We start from the raw sequence: 25,239 nt of genomic DNA on the forward strand, positions 1-25,239 counted from the left end.
GTGAAATTGAGTACGACGTTTCCAAATTTATTATTATTTTAAATATTTAAATACAGATACAAATATACATTACTTCAGAAACTAAGAATGATATAATATTAAAAAAAAAAAATGTTATTTAAATAAAAACTATCATTAAATTTATTTAAATAATACAAAATAAAAAAATATAATAATCCAACATTTAATTTTTTTTAATTTTAAAGCCTCAATACCTATTTCCAACTATAGCTAAATAGGTACTTAAGTACATTTTTTGGTGTTTTATTGTTTAAATAATGTTTGTGTTCCATTTTCAGATTTTCGATTTTCCTTTATTCTTCCTTCGATTTTGGTTTAATAAAATTATTCCTTTGGAAATGGTTAATAATAACTGTTTCTGCCCGAGTTTCCATAAGGGCAGTTAAAACAACAAATATCGGTACATATATATGATCTAAGACAGTCACAGAGTCTATCTTAGTATCTTAGTCCGTTATCGATGTTTTATTAATTGATAACAGGTTTATGACAACTATTATCAATTTCCATTTTCCGCTCAAGAAAAAATATGCACTGTATTTTAGATTCTGAACGGAGTGAAGAATGTATTGATTTTACAATGATGTATGTTTTTTTTTTTTTTTTTTTTGTTTTTTTTTTTTGTGTCTGTGTACAGCATAACTAGTCGAAATAATGCTCCAATTTCAAACAATGGGGGTGGTTTCCGATGTAAAAGTGAATATCCTTGGTGCATTATAGAGGTAAAAAGTTAACATTTTCCAACAGTTTTCAAAAAAATCGAGAAAAACAAAAAAAAAAAAAAATGACGGAAAAACGGGAATTTTTACGCAAAACCAGTTTTCGACCAAATCGATTTTTTTTTATGGTTGTAATTCAAAAACTAATCACTGAAAATACTTGAAATTTTCACCAAATGTTAATGTCAGTGGTATCCGTATATAGTTAAATTTTCAAAAATTTTGACTTTTTTTGAGTTATTTATAGACCACTGAAATTTTCGAATTTTTTGAGAAATTTTTTTTAAAGTGTCGATAAAAAATTTTTGGATGACCAAAAAGTTTTGAAAATTTAATACAAGGTTCCTTATGAGTTGTTTTTAATGTAGCTAAAAAAAATTAAAAATCGTTAGTCACAATTTTTTTTTATAAGCGTTTTTAGTTCAAATTTTTACGAAATCTGTCGAAAACGCGAAAATTTGCAAGTAATTTTGAAGTTGAAAAATCATAAAATTTTTTTCTTTTATAACTAAGATTTGAAAATTTGGTACAAGGTTCTCCATACATTTTTCTTCAAATATCTGTAAAAAAAACTCTACCGGATTCAGACAAAAAATTTTTATGAGTGTTTGAAATTTAAATTTTTACAAAAACCGCGTTAAATAACAGTTTAGCCTCAAACGATTTTTGATATTTGTTATTATTCAAAAAGTATAAGTCGTAGATACTTGAAAATTTTACCAGTTATTAAGATTCGCGTTTTCTTTACGTGATTTAAATTTCAAAATATTTTGACTTTTTTTGAGCTATTTATAGACAACTGAAATTTTCAATTTTTCTGAAAAAATATTTTTGAAGTGTCGATAAAATTTTTTTGGCCCTATCAAAATACTTGAAAATTTAATACAAAGTTCCTCATATGTTATTCTTATAGTGATTAAAAAATTATAAGAATACATAGGCACAATTTTTTTTTATTAGCATTTGAAGTTCAAATTTTGACGAAAATTCGTCAAAATTATGAATATTTGCGAAATATTTGAAGTTGAAAAATCATAAAATTTTTTGTGTTTATAACTAAGGATTAAAAATACAACACTAAGTTTTCCATAAGTTTACCTTCAAGTATCTATAGAGAAAATTCGAAGCATCATTATAGGAAAAATTTTAAGTGCGTTTGAATTTTAAATTTTAACGAAATAGCGTAACGATAACGATTTATCCTCAAACGGTTTTAAATATTTGTTATTATTCAAAAAGTATAAGTCGTAGATATTTGAAAATTTTACCAGTTATTAAGATTCGCGTTTTCTTTACGTGATTTAATTTTCAAAATATTTTTTAATATAAGCTGGTTTTTTTAAACCACCTTTTTCACCAACCACTAGAAATTATATCCTAGGCTGACAAATCATCTTCGTTCAGAATCGTTTTTCGTATACAATGATAAGTATCATTGGATTCAAATTTAACACTCCTATAATATATAATAATGATCCATACGGCACCTAATGTACAGCAGAGCGGTACTCACTTTCCCACTTTTTTTTATTTTTAATTCATTGATTAAGATATAATTATTAATTATAATAAAATAAGAAAGCACCTATACATGAATCACATTCAACAATGTCCAGGGGGGGCATCGCTTCTATTGCCCCCTCCTGAAATACGCCCCTGAATAAACCTTTAGGATACGTGATTTTGATTTTTTAAACTACAAAATCTCTGTATTACAAAAGAAATCTCTTGGTCCTTTCAGGTTCGTTAAAAAGAGTTTTTCACTGTATTTCGATCACAACACAAGTGAAATAATAAATAGTATTTTTAAAACACAAATTATATTTACATAAATACAAAATATAAAATATTGCAATTTAAAATATCGTTGTCAAAAAAAAAAAATTATGCTTTTATATTTTTATTTTTATTTTATTTTATTTTTTTTTTTGGTTTTAGTATAATATACTTATTAAGAAATGTATATTACATTTTTAAGCTTCCTATAAAGATTAATTAAATTATCTATTGAAATAAATTGTGATTTTTATTTTTATTATTTTTTTATTGTCAATGACCAATTTACTGATTTATCTTATATTAAATTTAAATTATCATGATTTTTACACAGTAAACATTTTTTTATTGATAATCATTTAACAAAAACTAATATAAATCGAAAATTTAAAAAATTTATAAATTACTCAAAAAGATTCGAAATATTTTTATATACACCTGTCTTTATTTTATGATTATATTATATTTTAATGATAAAATAAACATAATTTAGTGACAATTTCATGTACGACTACGGCTATTCGTTCTAAAGTTATACCAAAAAAAAAAACCAAAATCGATTTTATTGTTGAAATCTGGAATGGCATAAAAAATACAAAACCATTTAAATTTTGACAGTTTAAGGTTTATAAACTAGATCCAATATGCTATTGAACACCTCAATAAACCTTGAAGATCATTCAATTTTATTAACTACTTATTGTTTATACAAACACATACCAAATTTAATATTATTGTGTAATCAATATATTCATTGATCTGCTTAAAATTTAGGATTAGTATCGTTTGATAAGAATTTAGTAGTAAAAAATATTATTAATATTACAGTCAACTTATAAAAATGTAATTAGTAACATACCTACATAGCAGAAAAAAAATAAAAATTTGCAATAAAAAAAATTTATAATAGAAAGTTATTTAAAAATACTATTTATTGATCATAAACAATTTCTATAACACGGATTGGCTAGAAAATAATTTGAATACCGCAATTGTAGTATATTGTAGGTATTTCTTAGTTACGAATAAATTATAATAAAATGATAAATGAAGAAAGTAACTGAGTAATTAATAAATTCAGGTAATTACGATTTTTTTCAAACATTTATAAGATTTAAATATTTTCTTTTAATAAAATAATTAAATTATAATTTTCTTTTAGATGTTTAATTAAGCCAAATTTTTCCAATTTAATATGTATCTTATAGCTTTTTATAATAATATGGTAATTTTAATTTTTCAATTTATCTTCCACCCCTATAGGTCCAAATCATAATTTCCTAGTTATAAGTGTACTGGTCTAGTGTATTTTATTTATTTATATAATATCGTATATAATACGGTTATGGACGATTAATAATTGTAAATGATAATTGGTATGAGTGCAATTGTTGGCATGGACGTAGTATCTACCGGCCTTTTTACATACGTGCTGTAGATGCGCACAAACCAACAGCACTGTAGCTTAGAAAAAACGAAAAACATGATTTTTGCACGGGAAATTTTTTAAACGAAAAACTATTTTTTTTGCAAATATATTTGATCATATGTCTGCATTTGTTCGGTTCTGTTTACACACTTGTATTGAACAATTGTTTTTGTTTTGTCATGAACTGTATATAGTTAACTGTATATAACCTAACCTATAGGTATATTAGTGATTTATTATACGATTCTTGAAATAATACAATTTTACCAACTGTACAGAATAGAATAATATTTCATATCAAAAAATGTGAAAACTTGCGAAATTGTTTAAGTTGAAACTTCTGTCCAGGAAGTCAAAAGAATATTTATATTCCAGCTTTTTACGGCCAGTCTTGACGTATGGCTGTGAAACCTGGTCGGTAACTAAGGGAGATGAGGAGAAGTTAAACATATTCGAAAGAAAAGTACTACGTCGAATATATGGCCCTGTAATTGAGAATGGGGAATATAGAAGAAGAACTAACCAAGAAATATACCAAATGTTCAATAAACCCATTATAAGTTCGTATCTAAAAAGCAAAAGGTTAGAATGGGCGGGTCATATTTGGAGATCGGACGGTATTGCAAAAGATATTTTCATTGGAAGATTAAACGGTAAAAGACCTAGGGGCCGACCAAGACAAAGATGGGAGGACAGAGTGAAAACGGATCTCACGGAAGTTTCAGAAGAATTAATAAGGATTGAAGATAGTGAAGACAGAGATAGGTGGAAAGATGTGGTTGAGGCAGCGAAGGTCCTAAACGGACTGTAAAAGCTTAAAAAAAAAAAAAAAATACAACGTGTATATCTACTACGCGAGCAGCAAAATATGCAAACCATAATACGTCATGAATCACGATTAAAATGTGTAAAATAAAATAGGAATACATTTATATTCGGTATAATATGATAATTATTATTTATTATTGAAATTTTAATATACACAATAAATTAATTTTTACCAAGAACTAGTAGTCTAATAATTTTATTATAATGCGTCTATCCATATAACGTGTACCACTTATAATTGATCATAATACAATTAATACACCAAATTTATAATATACCCATGGTTGGTCAGAAATAACTATTTTTAAATAAGTAAAGAAATGTAAATAGTCTATTTTAATTATTTACGTGCAGACATCGTCAATACACCGATAGTTGAATTCATATTATTATTATCCTATAAATCGCTGTTTAAATTTATTATTTTCATAAAATAATTATTGTTCTTTTAAAACACTATAATATATTAATATATTATAATGTCTGGTGATAAATGTGTTTTTTATAACTGTACAAATACAAGACGAAACTCCAAACATATTTTTTACAATTTTCCAACAGACAAAGAATTATTAAACAAATGGATTATTAACAGTGGTAAGTTTTTAAGCAGTATCATATTGATTATAAATTGGTATTATTTAAATAGTATTCATAGTCTATGATAAAACATATTATAATATCAGAAAAACAAAATTAACATATACATATTATATTGTATTATTATATATATTTTATTCATATAAATATTAGGAAACATTACTTTAGAAGCCCTAAGTCCAAAGCGTTTAAAAAGAAAATATATATGTTCGGAACACTTTGGAAAAAACGAATATATTAATCCTCATGCTACAAAATCGAAACTTATGCCTAATGCAGTCCCAAAAAAATATCTAAATGGTATGTTAAATATATTACACATACTTGAACTATAATTTACGATTCAATTATTTAAAATATTTAAAAAGTATATTCAACTGTTATCGTAGATGATTTAATTTCTTGTGCTTCAACCGACCAAGTTAAAAATAAGTCACCAAAATCTTGGTCGTGGAACGTCGAAGATAGTCCTATCGCTGGTAAATTTTAAGTTAATATAATTTATGTATACTGTATAGTGTTATGACTTATTTTATATTTATTTAAAAATGCCTGTAAATGAAACTATTGACACTACTCTAGTCAAATTGATAAGAAATCGAGCTGTAATAAATATTCAGGTTTGTTTTAGCCTTTATGTATTTTAGACTCTGAGATATTTATAATCAATGATTGTATGTTATATAATATGAATATAGTGGTGAATATACTATATACTTACCAATCAAGACCAATTATTATTATTCATTTTTCAGTTATTTAAAATAGATTTGATTTATTAAAATATTAATAAAAAATGTATTGTAAATATTTAAAAAAAAGGTAGATAAGTGGGTACCAAGAAAATTATCATCTACATTTACTTTGCTGTATATTAGGTGTCGAGTGAGTCACTATTATAGATCTGTTAATTTGAATTAATAAATATATCATTGTATACGAAAAATAAAAATGTATAATTTAAAAATAACAGTATACTCAGTATAAGGGGTTCATTATCCGCAGAAATCCCTAGAACAGTGTTAGGAGGTGTAGTGGAGAAACGCTTTCGCTACGTGGCATTCGTACGTACAAGACAGTCATCCGAATTCCGAACGACGTCGCGGATGTTATTAGAAAATTATGTCTGCTAATTTGTGTATGTACTTTTTGTCTAAAAAACTAGATTTCGACTTTGCTCTTTATCGTGGAATAATATAGTGAAGTATTATTCCATGACACATTATATCACTCATTAATAACTGTGAGTAAGTGTAATAATAATTAATTAGTATAGTGTTGAATTATTATGTCGCGTGTGCGTAGGTATAAGTATTTATTGATTTTACTTGAAAAAATTTGTATCTATTTTTCGATGTTTATCACTGTATAGGTATTTATCAGGTTAGGTAAGTATACGTGTATACTGTATACACATATTATACATAATTTCTACATGTTTCATATTATTTTCCATCGAAAAATTAATGTTTTACACACACTCTACAATATATAGGTACATATAATATAAATGCACATCTATAAAACGTGAACACTGGTTAGTGGACGCTCATGTGATGCATATACACATGGCCTAGGTAACATTTTAGAGGGGGTAAAAATTAAAAAATTCTCAAATGTAAGGTAATAAAGATCATAATATTATTATGGTAATATTTATTGAGCTACAAGTTTTTAATTTTTTTTTTCCAGAGGAAGAAGTGCCCTATCTTGCTCCCCTACCAATGGGCGTCCATGCATATACATTATACATAATATGTATTATAATATTATAATTATAATATATATTATAATATTGTTATGTATATAGCAGAGGCGGCCAAACGGTCGATCGCAGACAATGTCAAAGTCGATCATGTTAGAATTTATTTTTAGGGCCATACGCACGAAAATTAATCGAAGATTTAGTGAACATTGTAGTTATTCGTCTTACAATTAATGCAATACTTTCTTAATGAACTTATATTATTTATCACTGCTTTATTTTTATGACTTAATAATTATGGTATCTTTTCAACTTCATTAAGTTACATTGCCAAAATAAAAAGCTATATTTAAATGATAAAAAAAATGTCTTATCTGTAAGGTATTAAACAATATTATATATTTATATTTATAGACTATAGGAAATGTATAATATATTCATCAGTGGATTGTTTTACTATTTCAGATATTTTAAAAATTCATGGAAATGATATAATATTATAAATTAGCTGTCACCCGCGTGCTCTGCCCACGCGGATAGGTAGTTGTTTGCAAATTGTGGGTCTGTTTCTTTGTCTTATAGTTATTTCGATCATAAAATACAATAAAGTGTAGATACCTTATACCTACGCAAAATAATAATAATTTAAGGTGTTTATAAATTCTCATAAATATACTTAATAAAAACAATTTTTATCTTACATTATAATATCATTAATCTTAAACCCGGAAAATATATTATATAATAATATTATAACATCGTTAAAATGAATAATAATAATAATGATTATATTAAACAACGATATTGAGCATGGCATTCTGAGGGTTTCCGCATCATACAGTCAATCAGCGTGCTACTGACTATTATACTACTTTTTTATTGGTTAATATTATTATTATTGAATGCGTTTTAACCTCTATCTTAACTATTCGAGTCTTAAGTACATCAGTCGTAGTTAGGACGCAGTGATCTATACTTCAAACCCCACAGGACCGTTAAAAGCGCCAAGCCGTTGTCACATCTCATATATATGTCGACAATAATAATTGATTGATCGTCGATTCTATACACACATTCTGAGGTTGGTCGTAGGCAGATGCTTAACTATATACTTTAAATAATATTATTTTAATATATTATAAAATTATATATATAGCACATATTTACGTCAAAATTCAAATTTTACAGGAGAGACACACAACTTATAGCATAACCGGGAACATTAATAATATAGTAGAATAAGCTTTTATAGCATTATAAAAATAAATATAGGAAAATAGAATAAACAGATTTTAAATAAAACAATTTTACAAATAAATAATACCAGACAATACATAGCTGGCCAATAACCCCATTTAAAACAATACTTAAAAAATATTTTAACTGTGTAGATCCTACATACAATTAAAATTCGTTGTACAATATATTTAAATTTAAATACAACAAAGAAAACAATTGATTATAATAAATCTAATAATTTCATATCTGTTTTTAAAACTCAATAAAGGAAAATAACAAATGATTTATAGGTTATACAAAATTGAAAATACAAACTTAACTTATATTATTCTCTTCAAATAAATATTTATAGGTAAGAGAATAAAAAACATAATTTAATAGCTTATTTAAATTATTTTTAATAATACTGCATTATCGAACTTGCTGACAGAGCTGTTGTAAAACTTCATAATAAGATAGATAATGAAGATTCAAATTTATCTTTGACAAGCCGACTGTGGTTTACGTGGTCTATTATTCCTAATATATTTATAAAAAAAACTTTAATGATGATAAAAAAAAATAATTGTATCAGTAAAGTTAAAATTAAAATATTTTTCACCACAAAATGTTGTATTATTGATCGTTAATTCAATTATTTACACATAAAAACAATGATAATTTGTATAATTATCATTGATATTTATTATTTTAATATAAGATAAAAAAATGTAAGACTAATAATTAAGTAACTTGGCCAGAGAAACAAATAATAGGAATATGTCCATGAATCATAACTGAGGTGATTGAAAATATTTCAAATCCTATTCTAAAGAAAAATATAAATATAATGATTATTGTTATGTTAAACGTTGCAGCTAGAAGATGAACTAGAAAATCTCATAACAGCGGCAGAAGTTGATAACTTGAATTGGCTGGTGATTCGATTTTGAAAGGAAGTTGGTGTAACTTTTTTATATATTGTTATTGCTGTACCTACATAATGCAACATATAGAAATCGGCTTAACCGTTAGAGTGTCATTAACTCTCTCAAGATTTTGTAATCATTTTGTAACTGTGGCAACTTATTTTTTGATTTTTAAAAAAGATTTAAATTTAAATTTTTGATACCGGTTGCCAGTGTTGTCACACCAGCACCTTGATTACCTTCATAATGTTCAAAATATTTTTAATAATTGTTTAACAAAATTTGATAAACTTATACAACTATCATATTTTATGAACCTTATATTTTTATTTATACTTACATTAAATTATAAATTAAAAACATTGGATCGCGTAGTTCATATGGTTTTCTCGGTTTTAAATAATATTTATTTCATTACGTGTAAGTTTAACTATAACTATAATTTTTAACCCATATTTTATATTCTAATGACTATTATATTAATTATATTAGTATCATAATTATTAATTAGAATATACAATTGTTTCTGTAACGAAATTATGTGGAAATACAATTTATTTGTAAGTTATTTTTATAATATTATTAATTTTTATTAATCATTAAACATTGGATTTTTTATAATTGACAGTAATTTGACAATTTTAAAACTCATTTTAAGCAGGAGTATCAAATGACATTATTATGATTAAAAATTCATCAATGTATTCATGTTATATAGGTAATTAATAAAAATAATTATATAAATTATTATTATAGCATCCAAGTACATCACTTCGGGATCTAAACCAATAAGCACAAAGAACACTAATCAAGTAATTACTTTTTAATAAAAATAATAAAAGTGATCCTATACGGATTTTATAACTTATAGTCATTTAACTAAGTTTATATATTTTTTTTTATTTCCCATTCTACTTACTAATAAATTAATAAATACATATTTAATTAGAGATTATATAGTATTTTTAAAATATTATACAATTATTGTGTATTAATTTGTTTAAATTATTTTAAAATTATATATTTTAGATTAATTTGGATCATTCGGTTTGTTTTGTTTATAAATTTAATAAAAATTAATGAAATCGTAGTTTTTTAATATAGGTATTACTACCCATGTAATTTTAGAATTTATATATTCATAATAAATAACGTGGGTTAACAATTATATTAAGTACTGTGTATTTTGTTTTATCGAAGAAAATATAAAGTTACAATTAGTTTTACTTAATATTGATTTTAAAAATGTGTGAGAAAAACAGGTGGTAAGAAATGTTTAATTCATTACAAAATCGTTAATAAATAGTTCCAATTAATATTTCGCTTTAGTAAGTTGGTATCAATTCATATTGTCTAATTTTAAATTGTATAATTCATATTTTAATACTTAAAAGATCGTATCATCATTATGAGAGTGGTGAAATTTGTTATACCTATTTAATCAATTTAAATGATATTATTGTTTTTGACTGATCTTTATTTTAATGATAGATTTTAAAATTCGAAGAATGCTCAATAAATTATAAGAGCTATTATTCTTTATCCAATTAAAAAAATATAAGACATTCTTATATAATCAATTAAAAAGAAATCAATTATAAATAATAATAATACACTGCTTATTTTTTTTATGGTGCCGTTTTTTATGTATTTTAAATTCTAAATTCTAAAACAATTCATAGCAGATTTACAAAGAATTCAATAGTACATTCTTTTTCTGATAGGTTTGTTGTTAATAACATAGTAGTAAAAAATGACTGGTGTTTTTTTCTTTAACATTTTGAATTGCACATGTTAATGTTTTTTTTTTTTTTTTAATATCAAACTTACTTTGTACTATACTAAAGCTTTGAATTACAATATAAGACCTATTTATCCATTTATTATTTAATCCGTTTCTTTAAATTATATTTAATGATTTTTTGCTATTGGCATAATTAATTAATAAAGTATGCAAGTAATAAATTCATTAATACAATTTTAATTTTTTTTTTCATTGCAGACGTGTGAAATAATTGGGGGTAATATTTTTTGTATTGTAAAAGGAAATAATTACTACATAGCTTTGCGTATATTAACTGAAATCATTTAATAAAGTATTTTCAGAACTTTCTCTAAAAATATCGAAGTTATGAGATCTTTTCATTAGTTAGTCTATATAAAAAATAAATTAAAGAAAAAAGAAACAAATAAATATTTAATAGTTGCTAAGTCATAGTGAAATTTATTGTCTTGTTCTTGAATTAACTAATACAAGATATTCTATGATAATCATATTATTTTAATATTATACCAATATTATAAAATATTATTAAGTTCTTTTACTTTTATTAATTTAAATAATTAATATTACTTTATTATTACATAATTACGTATAATGTTGTGGATTGGCCAGAATTAATGATACTACAGTAGAAAAATGAATTAAAAATATTATATTTTGAAACTAATATTCTTATTCAGGTGACATTTTTCTTATATTATGGCCCTTTCCATCACTACACAATTTTAAGTGGTACATACTTAAGCCCCACTAAATAAATTTTTTAATGAATACTGTAATATACATACCCTCATAATTCGGCTTCGTGGCAAAACCTCGTAAGTCACTTTTATCAAACTTTACAGGAGAAGCAAAAAACTATGGTACGACTGGTATGAGTTACATGTGATTGCATGAGATATTTTGTATGTTATCATATTAAATATACATCACAAATTAGTTTTCGTGGTATCAAAATGAGCACAAAAATACAGTGCATCCTATAAAATTCAATTTTTCGACTTAAGAGGTTTTGCCACGAAGCCGACGAATATTGTCTACGTTATACGTCTAGTTATGACTAGAATTCAAATACCTAGTACATTAATTTTAAATTTAAATTTACATTAATTAAAAGTGGAGTTACTTTAACTATAGTTAACTAATAATTGCTCTAAAATTTACAATAAAAAAGAAGTTTTCATTTGAAAATAGAAGTTTTTATCGATGCGTATTATACCCTATAACAAAAAATGTATGTTTGAAAAATATAGTACCTAATTAATTATACTTACAAATTGCGTTATATAGCTGGTAAACCTCTCTCTGATACTTGTAATTTAATCAACTTAATATTATTTACTGAAATAAAAGTATCAATATATTATATTCAATATTTTTTTTTTTTTTTTTAAGTTGCTCAACTGTGACTACCTACTAATCTGATGGCATTGAATGTGATTTTGGTTGTGTTGCAAGCTATCATGGATAAGATTCAAATCAAATATGCGTTTTATTTTACATTCTCTTTAGTATGAATAGTGCAGTGATCGGTATAATTTGTTTTTTTGTCAGCTTGTCGGTTGTTTTGAATCACATGCGTGAAGTAGCGAAGAATTAACATCATGGCTGTGCCAAAACATGGAGATGAACTACAAAAACCCGCGGAAGCGACAGATGATTCGAATTCGAACGATAAGCCAAATTTGAAAGGAGATTGGTTAAATTTTTTCCTATTGATGTTACTGTATACGATGCAAGGTATACCATTAGGAATTGCATCAGCAATGCCAATAATTTTGCAAAGCAACAAAAACGTGTCTTACAAAGATCAAGTAAATATCTGATTTAACATTAAAAAATGTCGTACTTATTCGATTTGTGTACTATAAACGTCTAAAACAATTGTTTTCAAATTTAAGAATGTTACACTTTGCCGTTACAACCCAAACGTGGTCGTTTATTGTTTCAGGCTTTATTCAGCTTAGTGGCATGGCCGTTTAGCTTAAAATTAATATGGGCCCCTTTGGTAGACGCTCTGTACATGCAAAAGCTAGGAAGACGAAAATCTTGGCTGGTACCTGTTCAATACTTAATGGGTGCGTGTATTAATATAAATGTCCTAGCATTACACATGTTTATTCAAACGATAGATGAATAAATACCTCTTAAGATTAAGTTATGATTTGTTCATATTAACTATATTTGTACGCAATTGTTAGTATATGTGTAAATTTACTAATTTTAAAATTTTAAAAACAATAATTATTTCAATAATTGTATGGCAATATTTAATTTCCTAATGTATTTTAATATATAGCACACATAGTGTAGATAGTAGTGTGGTGCTGTAGTGGATATCTAATTAAAACATTTAAAACTCTGGAATTGTGTTCAACAGGAGCATGCTTCATTTATATGGGTAGCAATATCGATGAATGGTTGCCAGAAACGCGAAAACCGGACATATTGAAATTAGTAATTGTATTTTTCTTTGCGAAAATCTTGGCTGCCACGCAAGATATAGTAGTCGACGGTTGGGCATTGACAATGTTGAAGAAGTTGGTGTTATTTTTAACTTTTTTTATTTCCATTAGATATAACATAATAAATAATGAATTTATTGTTAATATTTCACAGAAATAATGTTGGCTATGCGTCTACTTGTAATTCAACGGGTCAAGTGATGGGTATAATGATAAGTTCTGTGTTTTCTGTCTTGTTGACGTCAGAAGACTTTAGCAACAAGTACTTGCGGATCAGGCCAGACGTAGGAGGAGTATTTACTATGAAAAGTAAGCAAATAAAATCCATTTTAATAAATTTTTAGTGGATAATTATTTGATTTTTTAATTTTTATAGGTTTATTCTATGTATGGGGTATTCTATTTATATTAATAACAACATTGATTGCAATTTTTAAAAAAGAAAAAGATAATAGATTAGAGGATGACCACGTAAAGCTCAACATTATTCAAACTTATTCACTACTGTGGGACATTTTGAAACTACCAAGTATTCAACTATTGGTAATAGCATTGTTGACAGCTAAGGTAATATTTATAGTTTATCAAAGCAATAGTGGTTAAATAAATAAATTGATTAATTAATCTTTTTCACATAAACCAGAGGTTTTTGAAAATTCTACCCGTATTGGTTTCATTATTAATAATTAAAATAATCCATTATCTTATGTATTATATTTATTTCAAGTTAACGTACTTTACCGTTATCATTATAATATATTAAACATTTAAAGAGCTCTACTGTGATAATGGTTTAATACATTTCATAGAATCATTTTTTTAACTTAATTTTTATTCTTTTATCTATTTCAATCAATGACAATGTGTATTGCGTATGTTATTAAAGATTGGATTTGCTGCAACTGACAATGTGTCGATTTTAAAACTCATTGATGCGGGAGTACCAAAAGACAATATTATGGTCATACACACAATGATGTTTGTTGTAAAAATTATTATGCCGCTTATTATAGCAAAATACACTTCTGGTCCAAAAACGATGAACATATACCTAACAGCGATACCCATCAGGTAAATAAATCTAAATACCTATATCATATTTAGGACCCAATTATTCCATAGTTTAATAAATAAAAACAATCTGTGCTTAGTTATCATTAATATTATAATTTATAACAATAAAATACTTAAATCACAGTTAATGATTACCAATGAGTGGATATTCATGTCGACTACGATTATGTCATCCTCCATAGTTCCATTTGATAATAAGGTCAGGCTGTGGTTAGCATTGTTTTTCGAATGTAACAAAATCAACTAGTAAACAACTACTTGTTCCTAGTTATTTGCTTTTTGCATAGCATTTAAATTTATGGATATAGGATACTTTTTATGGTTTAATTGTATACCTGAAATATCCTGAAGAATAATGCATTTTTGTTCACTAAGTAGTAACCGTTGACAAAATATACTATAACTGGAATGTGGCAAACAGTTACGCATCAAAATTTATCATAATTTCTATTTAAAAAAAATTCTATACGGTAGTAATAATTTCTATACGTTACATAATATAATCATTCTATTACCAAAACTATATGATTGCATTGAAGTGTGTGTCCTACTGTGTCCTACTAAATCTATATCGAAAGTTAATTAATATTTAGTATTGATGAAATTGTCGTGTCAAAATATTTTATCGATCCTTCTATGTCATATGTACCAAGGTAATAGACTGATAGACTGCATACAAATATAATATGATACTTAATCTATATGTTTATTTTAACTTACACTGACACCCATTTGCATTGGTGTTTTATTGAATAAATATATTATATAAGATTTGTTACGTTTAGACGTTTTGATTTGAAAACAACGTAAGTATTGGATTTATATGAGGATTTGTGTTTTTTTCAATGAATATTTTCAAATAAAATAAATATTGAAAAGGTTCGTGATTTTTCTTTTGACGTATATTATACCAGAAGGCATTATATTGTACATCTCATTAGAGTTAGAAATTAAATATTAAGAATTATTTAATAATTAAAATGTAATTTTATAGATAAAGATAAATATGTGAGTAAGTATTTGTTTTTTTAGAACATATTGATAGCTATTTACAAAATATATCGATTTTTTAATGTCGTGATTTATCGTTGATTTCAAACAGTGACCTAATGTCTTTTTATTGTTATTAAAATGGAATCAACGGTTTATGAAATAATAAGATATTTATAATTGTTTTAATAAATTATCTTCATTATTACATTATTTTAATAATTTTTAACAATTTTTTCGACATTTAATATGAATAGAAAATTAAACTTTAAGATTCTTAGCCAAGTGACAAATATATTGGTTTTACAATGATATATATATATTTTTTATAAAATTATTGTATTTGTCATCTTGTTATGAATCAGATTTTTTTTTTATCGTCAATATTAAGGATAGTTTTTATTAGCAATTTTAATCTAAATTTAAACTTATTATTAATCACGTATAAGATGAATTTCCCGATTTTTTTTTATTGAATTTCAAACTATATTTAGATCATTTGTTACTATGTTATAACTTACAATTATACAATAGTGTATGTTCTTTATTTTCCAGTCACAAAGCTTAGATTTAGTGTTTCGAATAGGTGCCAGTTGATATTTTAATTACATAACATATTACTTCAATCTTATTATTTACTCTTCCTCATTCCTAAACAAATCCTACTTATTTTCTATAACTATATACACTCGATTAAGTTGAACAAACCTATTATTCTGATGATTTGATATTAGCAGTATTTTTAACAACTGTCCCTCAATTACATAGCACATATTTTTTCGTCATCTTCTCTTTATATTTTTTCTCAGATATAATATGTTCAAAATATTATGTGCTCTCTAACATGCATTTATAAACACAACAATTCATCAAGCATGCCCTTTTTTATTTTATAATTCAAAATCTTATTTTAGAACTTTTGAAATACATCATAAGATTTTATTTTCAAATAAATTAAATTGAACTTAAGGACTTTAACCGGCCTTTAAAATGTCAATGAAGCATTTTACTTATTGTGACCATTTTTTTTTTTTGTTTTTATTGTTTATAGAGTTCAAGGTATTCAAATATTTTTGGACATGTTTTATTACATTTGATAACATAAGTAGTGATTGATATATGAAAAAGCTTGTTTAAATGAATTATGTGATATTATGCTACTTAGTCGGCATTTATCACATGCGTTAAATTAATTCTGTGGAAAGCGTTGACCAAATATTTAGATTATAGTCGAGCATATATAATTTCTTAAACACGTTTTTTTGTTCTGATAGCCACATTATTATTTTAAACGATCGGTTGAAACTTCCAAAACTAATTTATTTGTTTTAAATATCTAAGAATCAGATTTTGAAAAACTCATTATTAAAGACAAAAAAAGAGTGGAAATGTTTGCTGAAGCGTTCAGTATTATATTTATATATATTTATGGTATTTTTGTTTAAAATGTATTTAAACATATATTTAAATTTCATTATTTTACTAGCACTGTATTAATTGTGATACTGTTAAATACTTGTATCCGTACTGTAAGAAAATAAAACATAATAAAATACATTTATAAATTATCTTTACTTTTAAATGGTTTTAAATATAATTGCAGATTACTTTGGAATATTTCGTTTGTGGCATTTATTTATTATACACCAGTAATGATAACAATGATTAATGGGTTTGTTAATATTCCAATATATTACTATGCACTTTTAGTATTTATATTAGCAATACATGATGTGAGTAATACATATTTTTTTAATTAATAGATAATTTGAATTAACATAATGTTAATTCAAATACTGTTGTGATAAATTTTAAAATCAACTAAAAAAATATTTATTTATATGAGCAACTTTGTGATTTAATTTGTACAGATTCTAGATAACATTATGTTTGTAACCATGACAGCTTTTTTCTCGAGGATAAGTGATTCTCGTTTTGGTGGTACTTACATGACATTATTGAATACATTTTCACATTTGGGAGTAGCATGGTCGAAATCAGTCGCTATTGGAATGATAGATTTTCTAACGTTTAAAGAATGTTCATTAGATCACAGCAATAATTGCTCTACGCCAAATCTAAAAAACGTAAGAAATTCATAATTAATTGATAAATATAAGTAATGAAAATAATTAAAAATATTATATGTTTGTATCTAAACGATAAAATTCATAAAAATTTTTTTGTTAAATTTTTTTATAGAAAAATTGATTATTGTATTTAAATTTTAAATATAAGGTCGAGACCCGTGTAATATGTGGGCACGTGTTGGTTTTATGATAGGTAACAATCACATTTAACAGAAAAACATTGAAAATTATAAAGTATTTTCAATTGAAAACATAACATACATTTTTACATCTAATTTTATTCTATTATAAAAATATAAAGTAGATAAAAAGTATTATTTATTTATTTTGTTCGTTTTTAAAATACGAAAATTATATTTTAAATATTTAGTCTTTATTTTAATCTACATTTTAGATTTAAATTTTTTAATAGTACCTATTAAAATAAATATTTAAGAATTTATTTTCATTAAATTTATGATAACATTCTTATTTTTTTCATTATAGGTGTGTCAAACAAATGGAGGTGATTGTAATGTTATAGTGAGCGGTTATTATGTAGAAACAGCTGCATGTACTATGATTGGAATCGTTTGGTTTTGTATTTTTAGAATTATCCTTAAGAACATTCAAACTAAGGACTCTTCTCATTGGTTGGTTAACATAAAAAAACCTACCAGTTAGAAAATTGAAATGAATGTAAATTAATAATTGTCTATGTTCTCTCATAATTAAGCCATAGCCATAGTGAGTGAACATTTCGAAGATCTAAAAGTCTATTGTAATTATTGATTATTTTAGTATTACATATAAATAATTGTTATTGGGTTCTTTATTGAGACTTTAAATTTTAATGTTATATAGTAATGGTTATCGCTTATCAATTAGTATTATTAGTTAAATTGTACCATACTCCTTACATACCGGTTCGATAAGAATAAAGTTAATCATCGTGATCTGGAGATATAATTTATCAATGGCGAAATCAAGAAATTTTCAACAGACATATGAATAGACAAGATTTGTACTCAAATGCAACTGTTGAACAACTTTTTAACATTTCTTATGACATCGTTCGCCTCAAACGCCTGAAGCTGTATACGACATAGTTTAAGTCACTAAGGAAATTTACTACATCACTGGAGATACTACTTTAAACATACATTATGTATAATTATTTTAAATTATACATTCATTGTGTATTGTATTTATAAATACTTCAAGTCATTTAAATAAAGAAACTTTTGGTTAGTTAAGTATTTACTGCTTAAATTTTGAACAAAAATATTAAGGTATTTAACTAATTTAATACGATAGCCTATATGGTTTACCAAATATTATTTTATTTATTCAAATAGTTTCATTATTTCGTTATGAATAATCGATGTAAAAAGACAATAAGGTATATCTTTACTTATTGAAGGTATAATGAATCGCAACAGTTTGTATTGTTTACTTTTTTTTATGTTAGCACTGAAAGTATTGTTTATAAATAATTTTAAAATTAAACATGCATAGACTTATAGTAATTAAAATAACATTGTTTAATTCATATTTACTTCATGGAATAGATTTGTATTAATCTATATGACTGATATTTAGATGACTTAATGTTTAAGTACCTTAGTGGTTGTGTGCCATATCACGCGTTCCAATAAAAGATTAAATTAAACAAGTAAAAAAATCGGCTATTGCAACTAATACAAATTATCATTATCAATTTTGTATATACTTTGATAACTGTGTATAATAAACTGAAAAAAAAATAAAACTTATAACTTTACTATTAAAGCGGTTTTAATAAATAAATAGAAAATTTGAAAAATAATATTCTAGTCTTAAATTTTAAATTATTTGATTTGAATTTAATTTGTATAACATATTTAAATCAATTCAACAATGATTATTATTATAGCGTGGATTTGTATACACTAAAAAATAAAAAAGATAAGTCTACTAAATAAAGTACATTATCTATATGCTAATATATATATATACCTATATGTAAAATATACACGTACTAAGTATCTAGGACCTAGGTATATAATATAATTAATATGTAATTGATGAATCACAAATGTTGTGACTGGATTCTACATATTCTTATAAGTAAATCCACAAAATTGTTTTATGTATATATGTCACAGTCACACTTAAAGTTGGTTTAATAGTGTATACTATTTTTTAAAACTTTATCTAGTCAATTAATTATTATTTATTATATTTATTATTAATTTATTTATTATTTAATTGCATTTAGAGTCACGCATTACAATAGTTTAAAGTTTGATAGTCAGTATCATTATCATACAAGGAGGTAAAGCTTTCACTCATAGTATAATAATATATCACAGTCATAGAATAAAGTAGGTATTAGAATTTTTTTAATTATTGTTTTTTTTTATGTATATAATATTATAATAAACATCTAAAAGCTATAAAATCATAAACAAACAAGATCTAAAACTATTGGTTAAGTTTCAATATAAACTTACGTATTTTGGTACATTATCGTAGCTAATAATAAGAACAAATAATCCAATAAAGACATAAAATGTATATTGATTGTTTGTTTAGTAATTTGTTTTGCATTTTATTCTTATAGAATAATTTTGAAACTATTATAGTAGTTATTTAATAAATGCATAAATAGATTTCGAAACCCATCTTTTTTCTTCTATTTTATGAGGATATATGATTGCATATTTGTCATAATTTAATACAAGGTTTATCGTGACTTGTACTTTTTTATCTTTAATTACTAAAAAAATCTTTTAAATTTGTAAATCAAATAATTTTTTATGAGCTACTAAATACAAAAAAATGCAATATAATCGCAATAGTGTAATGTGGAAAACATATAACTTACATTGTGATAGATTATAAAACTATTGAACAATTTGTTTGCAACTATATTTTTAGTTTACAAGAAATAGTTTGATTAGTTTAATTCTTAAAAAAAATGTATTTTAAAATTTACCAAAAATTAATCTTGAATTTACATTGTAGTCAATCATAACACTAATAATTACCTATTCAGTTATTTTTAAAAATTAAAATTAAAAAATTACGTCAACGTTGCATGAATATATTGTTGTTTACTGAGGCCTGAACTGGCGTAGGTACAGACATATTTTTATAAAAAATACTTTATTCGCCTAAAGATATGTCTGTTCAGTGTGCATAGCGTGATGTATCAATTCAATAAATACAAAGAAATGATAAATTTTTAAATGCTGAAGAACTCATCTATTTATTTACTTTTACACATTATTATATGCAGTATTTTTAATTGATTTATTTTAGCAACACTCTATTACATGTATTTATGATGCAGTCACTTTGTGAAACGTCATTAAAATTTTAGAATAAAACAGGTATTTTCATAGTTATTATTTGAAAATATTTCTTATTTCTGTAAATTACGTTTAACCTGTTCAATTAGAAAGTTTTCAAAATCGCTTGAATAAAATTCTAAATGAATTTCTAAACAACGAAGGCTAGACCCTATACAGAGCGATTCTTTTATCAAACAAAACTTATTATTTAAAAAGTATTGACTTTTTTCAAAACTGTAGATTTACGCTGTTCTAGAATTTTAAAATTTTTTATATTTTTCACTCTTATATTTATTAGGCAAACAACTTTCAAATTTTGATTTTCAAATGGTAACTTATTCTTAAAATTTAATAAATGAATAGAGTTATTTTTTTAATTAATTATCGCGTTCAAATTTTCATTTTTAGTTAATCCGTTGAAGAAATATTGCTTCTCAAAGTTGGGTGGTTTTGGTAGATGGTTGTTGTATGTAAATGTGTTATACTGACTATACTGTTATACCTTATCAGTTGTAGATACCACAGCTATCAGGATTTTTGTATCCCAGGGCAAAATATTACACACAATAACCACTTCCCAAAACCACCCAACTTTGAGGAGCAATATCTCATCAACGGATTAATGAAAAATGAAAAGTTAAACGCGATAATTAATTAAAAAAAATAGCTCTATTCATTTATTACATTTTAAGTACCTAACCCCTCTCGCCTCCTCGTGGCTTCGGGCCTGGTTGAAAATGTATAACCTATATAAATATATTAATATTGAAACTAATAATTAATTGTCAAGCGACAAGCATTTAATATGTTAATATAGCTGTTGATCAAAAGGTAAAATAAATAAATACTAAAATAAATAGATTTTAGATTCTGAATGGAACGATGAATGCATTGACTTTACAATGTTGTATGTTTTTTTTGTATGTCTGCAAACAATTTTCGTTACTGTAAAAAATTGTTTTAAATTTTCAAAAATATAATTGGTTTCTAGTAGAAAATTGGACTCTATTTAATTGGTACTTTAGGGTGTCAAAAGTAAAAGTTTCTTAAAAGAAAATTTTATAATCGGGAAAAAACATTAATAATAATCATAAAATCTAATATGCAGTTCAATATTTGAAAAAAATTGATTTTGATTTGCTGGCGTTACTCAAAATCACAAAAAATTCATAGATATTTAGTAATTATATATTCATAAAGACTTTTTCTTTTTATTATTTACTAGGTACTATTAAGCATTAAATGAGCGCTTTTCTGAACTAATTCAACATAAAAATGTAAGCACGTTATAATTTGTAATAGGTTACGGTGTTATCACTTCTTAAAAATATGTAGTATAAATAGTTTAATAACAATTCGTATTAACACGTTGCACGTAAAATTTGATATCCTATAAGGGCTACTCGGTGAAATTTTCTCCCCTGCCGGGCCTCCTTAAATTCACCATTGCACATTAGTCTTAAGATAAATCAATATTCGAAAAATATTAGCTGTGTAATAAATTACACATATTTTATAACACGCGACGTGTTATTTTACTGCATACCATATGCTTTAATTCATTTTAGGTACATGCATGCGGATTATTTCATTGCTGCACTGCCAAATAACCAAATAAAAATAATTAATGTTCGAAAATTTTTTGTATTTTATAAACAACATAGAATTAAACCATAACATTTTTTCATCAAGTCATAAATATAATTAAAAGTCTAGTATTTTTTTTCTTTTGAAAAGTAAATTATAGAAAATATAATTTTATTACATGTAGGGCACTCTAGTAGTAAAATATCGAACTAAAATTCTTTTTTTTTTACATATTATTTTATTTAAAGACAATTGGTAACTAAGAAATGGATTTTAAATGAAATACTTAGATATTTTTAAGTAGTAAGAAAAATATTATTAATAATACATCAATGAATTCAATTAAATTTCATCAAATTTTGATGTATTCTATAATAATAATAATAATATAATAATATATTATATATTATATATATTATAATATATTATATTCTGAATATTTTTAAATAACTCGCCGAAAAAGTCATATTTCTTGTATACATTTACTATTTCGTCTTTTTTTTTATCGCATTATAGTAAAAAATTCGTTGATAATTCTGACCATTATGTAAATAAAAACTTTTAAATTTATATTAGTTCCAATTGTTTTTTACATTGTAAAAAGACAGAGATTCATACATACAATTTGTTATTGATTTTTAACACTTTCATAAACAGTATTAAAAACTTTTAAATAAAATCATACATTCAAATATAAATAATGTTATTGTTGTTCCTATAATAATTAATGTAATAAATTATACTTAAAACACAAATTCTATCAAGTAATAAAAATTGGAAATTTTAAATAATTACACATAAAGTTATGAATATAACATACATATTATATTATTCATTTCAAATATTTTATTTTTATATTAAATTAAAATCCATTTTCTATTAATAACATTTATTACCATAGTAAGTTATTATCACGAATATATTCATGGTTATCATAGTTTTGTATTGATTTTACTTACGTTTACTCCAAGGTTAATGCAATAATTAGGTACAAACTTATTTATATTAATCTTAGGTCTACCCTTTCGATGAGGGGCTGAGACATGATATCTATTATTTAGATTATAGTATAATAGTATGATAATAATACAATTTACTCTAATGGATAATTATCTTAAGTACATCTGGGTTCAACTTAATTTATTAATACTAGTCTTTTCTACCAATAGAATGCTTTACGATGAACATTTTTTTCTTATCCTCGCTAATGTTTGCCAATACGAGTTTCAAGTAATTAGATAGGTAACCTTAAAGTAGATATATTTTTGAAGTAAATATTGGTGTTCAATAATTCTTATCGAGTTTTTTTATCAGTTAATAGAAAAATTTCTATTACCTATAATGGACATAAATTGATAAAATATAAAAAATAAGAAAATAAGGAAATCAAACTAGATAATCCATGTCAGCAAACATTCGATCAATTACTATTTACTACAATTACTACAATTACTACAATTATAATAATTATATAACCGCTATAAAGTGAATTTAATAAACATGTCATAAAATATAATGATTGATGAACATAGGGTTTCATATTAGGTATTATAAAAAAACAAAGAAATGATGAGTATTCGGAATAATACATGATTCTGTTATGTAATTTTTATATGCCCTTATATAGTAAAGAGTTAAAAGATATAAATATATATATTTCAGGAGTAACAGAAGTAACTGTACATCGTATTATGTTGTATGTATTGATACAATTAAATAACCTAATAAAGGTTTAGAGTAAAAGAAAAATAATATTATATGTATTTTTATTGTTAATTAATATAATTATAATATTTTAATATTTTAATAATTATATTATTTATAAATTAAAATCTCTTATTATAAAATATTTTAGAGTATCTACTCACTTCTTTACGAATAACAGTAATATAGATAATAGATTTAAACAATTGCATACGAATTGAATCCCTAACCAAAAAATATACTAATTATTTGTTCCATAGTAAATGACATTGACCGTAACAGTTATGTCACTGATGAAAATAAATATAATAAAATATTATATTAAGGTACTCAAGCACTTTAAGTTAGCGATAAACAATTAACAATAATAATTAACTATATAAATCTTGTTTGTTGAAAAATAATAATAAATAAAAATACTAATAATAACTAGTAATAATATTACTTCTTTAATAGTTAAATATTTTAACATCGTATGTTTGTAATTAGTGTTCTTAGGTAATTTTGTTACTAAAAAGATTTCGCATGGAGAATATTTTTTCTCATTAAATTTAAATCGTCAGTTGTTGGAGTTGTTGTAGAATTTGCAACAAGCCATATATGTGAAAGCTTACTCGGTTTATTACAGACATTAATCTTTCATTGATTAAGACTCCTTAGTAGTTAATATACCTATGATAATTGATAAATTCTGAGCCTGAAATTGGATTCATCGTAGAATTCAAATTTTTAACGTACTCCTAACTTTAACGTTAGGAATCATCTCAGTTTATAAAAATAACGGGACTCAATTCGAATGCACCGCTATACACACATACATATTGACACTCATCACACGAATACTTTATAATATTGATTTGGAATAATATTTAATTAAAAAAAAAAATGTATTTTTGTATACTTACATTATTTATTATGAAACAAGTCTTCTATATTAATTATTATGGTAGTATTAATTTATGCTAGTATTTACCTATACGTAATCGATAGTACATAATATTAGT

At 24.3% G+C, this 25,239-nt stretch overlaps 1 protein-coding gene across 1 annotated transcript; it reads left to right on the forward strand.

Annotated features, from left to right (window-relative positions):
* Positions 1 to 12,417: 12,417 nt before the first annotated feature.
* On the forward strand, positions 12,418 to 18,865 carry LOC114119258 (acetyl-coenzyme A transporter 1-like). The gene is made up of 9 exons (XM_027980765.2): positions 12,418 to 12,822; positions 12,960 to 13,086; positions 13,389 to 13,548; positions 13,628 to 13,782; positions 13,850 to 14,040; positions 14,360 to 14,544; positions 17,141 to 17,270; positions 17,409 to 17,624; positions 18,114 to 18,865. Exons 1-9 carry the CDS (start codon positions 12,613 to 12,615, stop codon positions 18,288 to 18,290), a joined length of 1,551 nt encoding a protein of 516 aa, XP_027836566.2. The 5' UTR covers positions 12,418 to 12,612; the 3' UTR covers positions 18,291 to 18,865.
* Positions 18,866 to 25,239: the final 6,374 nt, after the last annotated feature.

The sequence above is a fragment of the Aphis gossypii genome, chromosome 3 (genome assembly GCF_020184175.1).
Source record: "Aphis gossypii isolate Hap1 chromosome 3, ASM2018417v2, whole genome shotgun sequence".
Taxonomy (NCBI): Eukaryota; Metazoa; Arthropoda; class Insecta; order Hemiptera; family Aphididae; genus Aphis; species Aphis gossypii.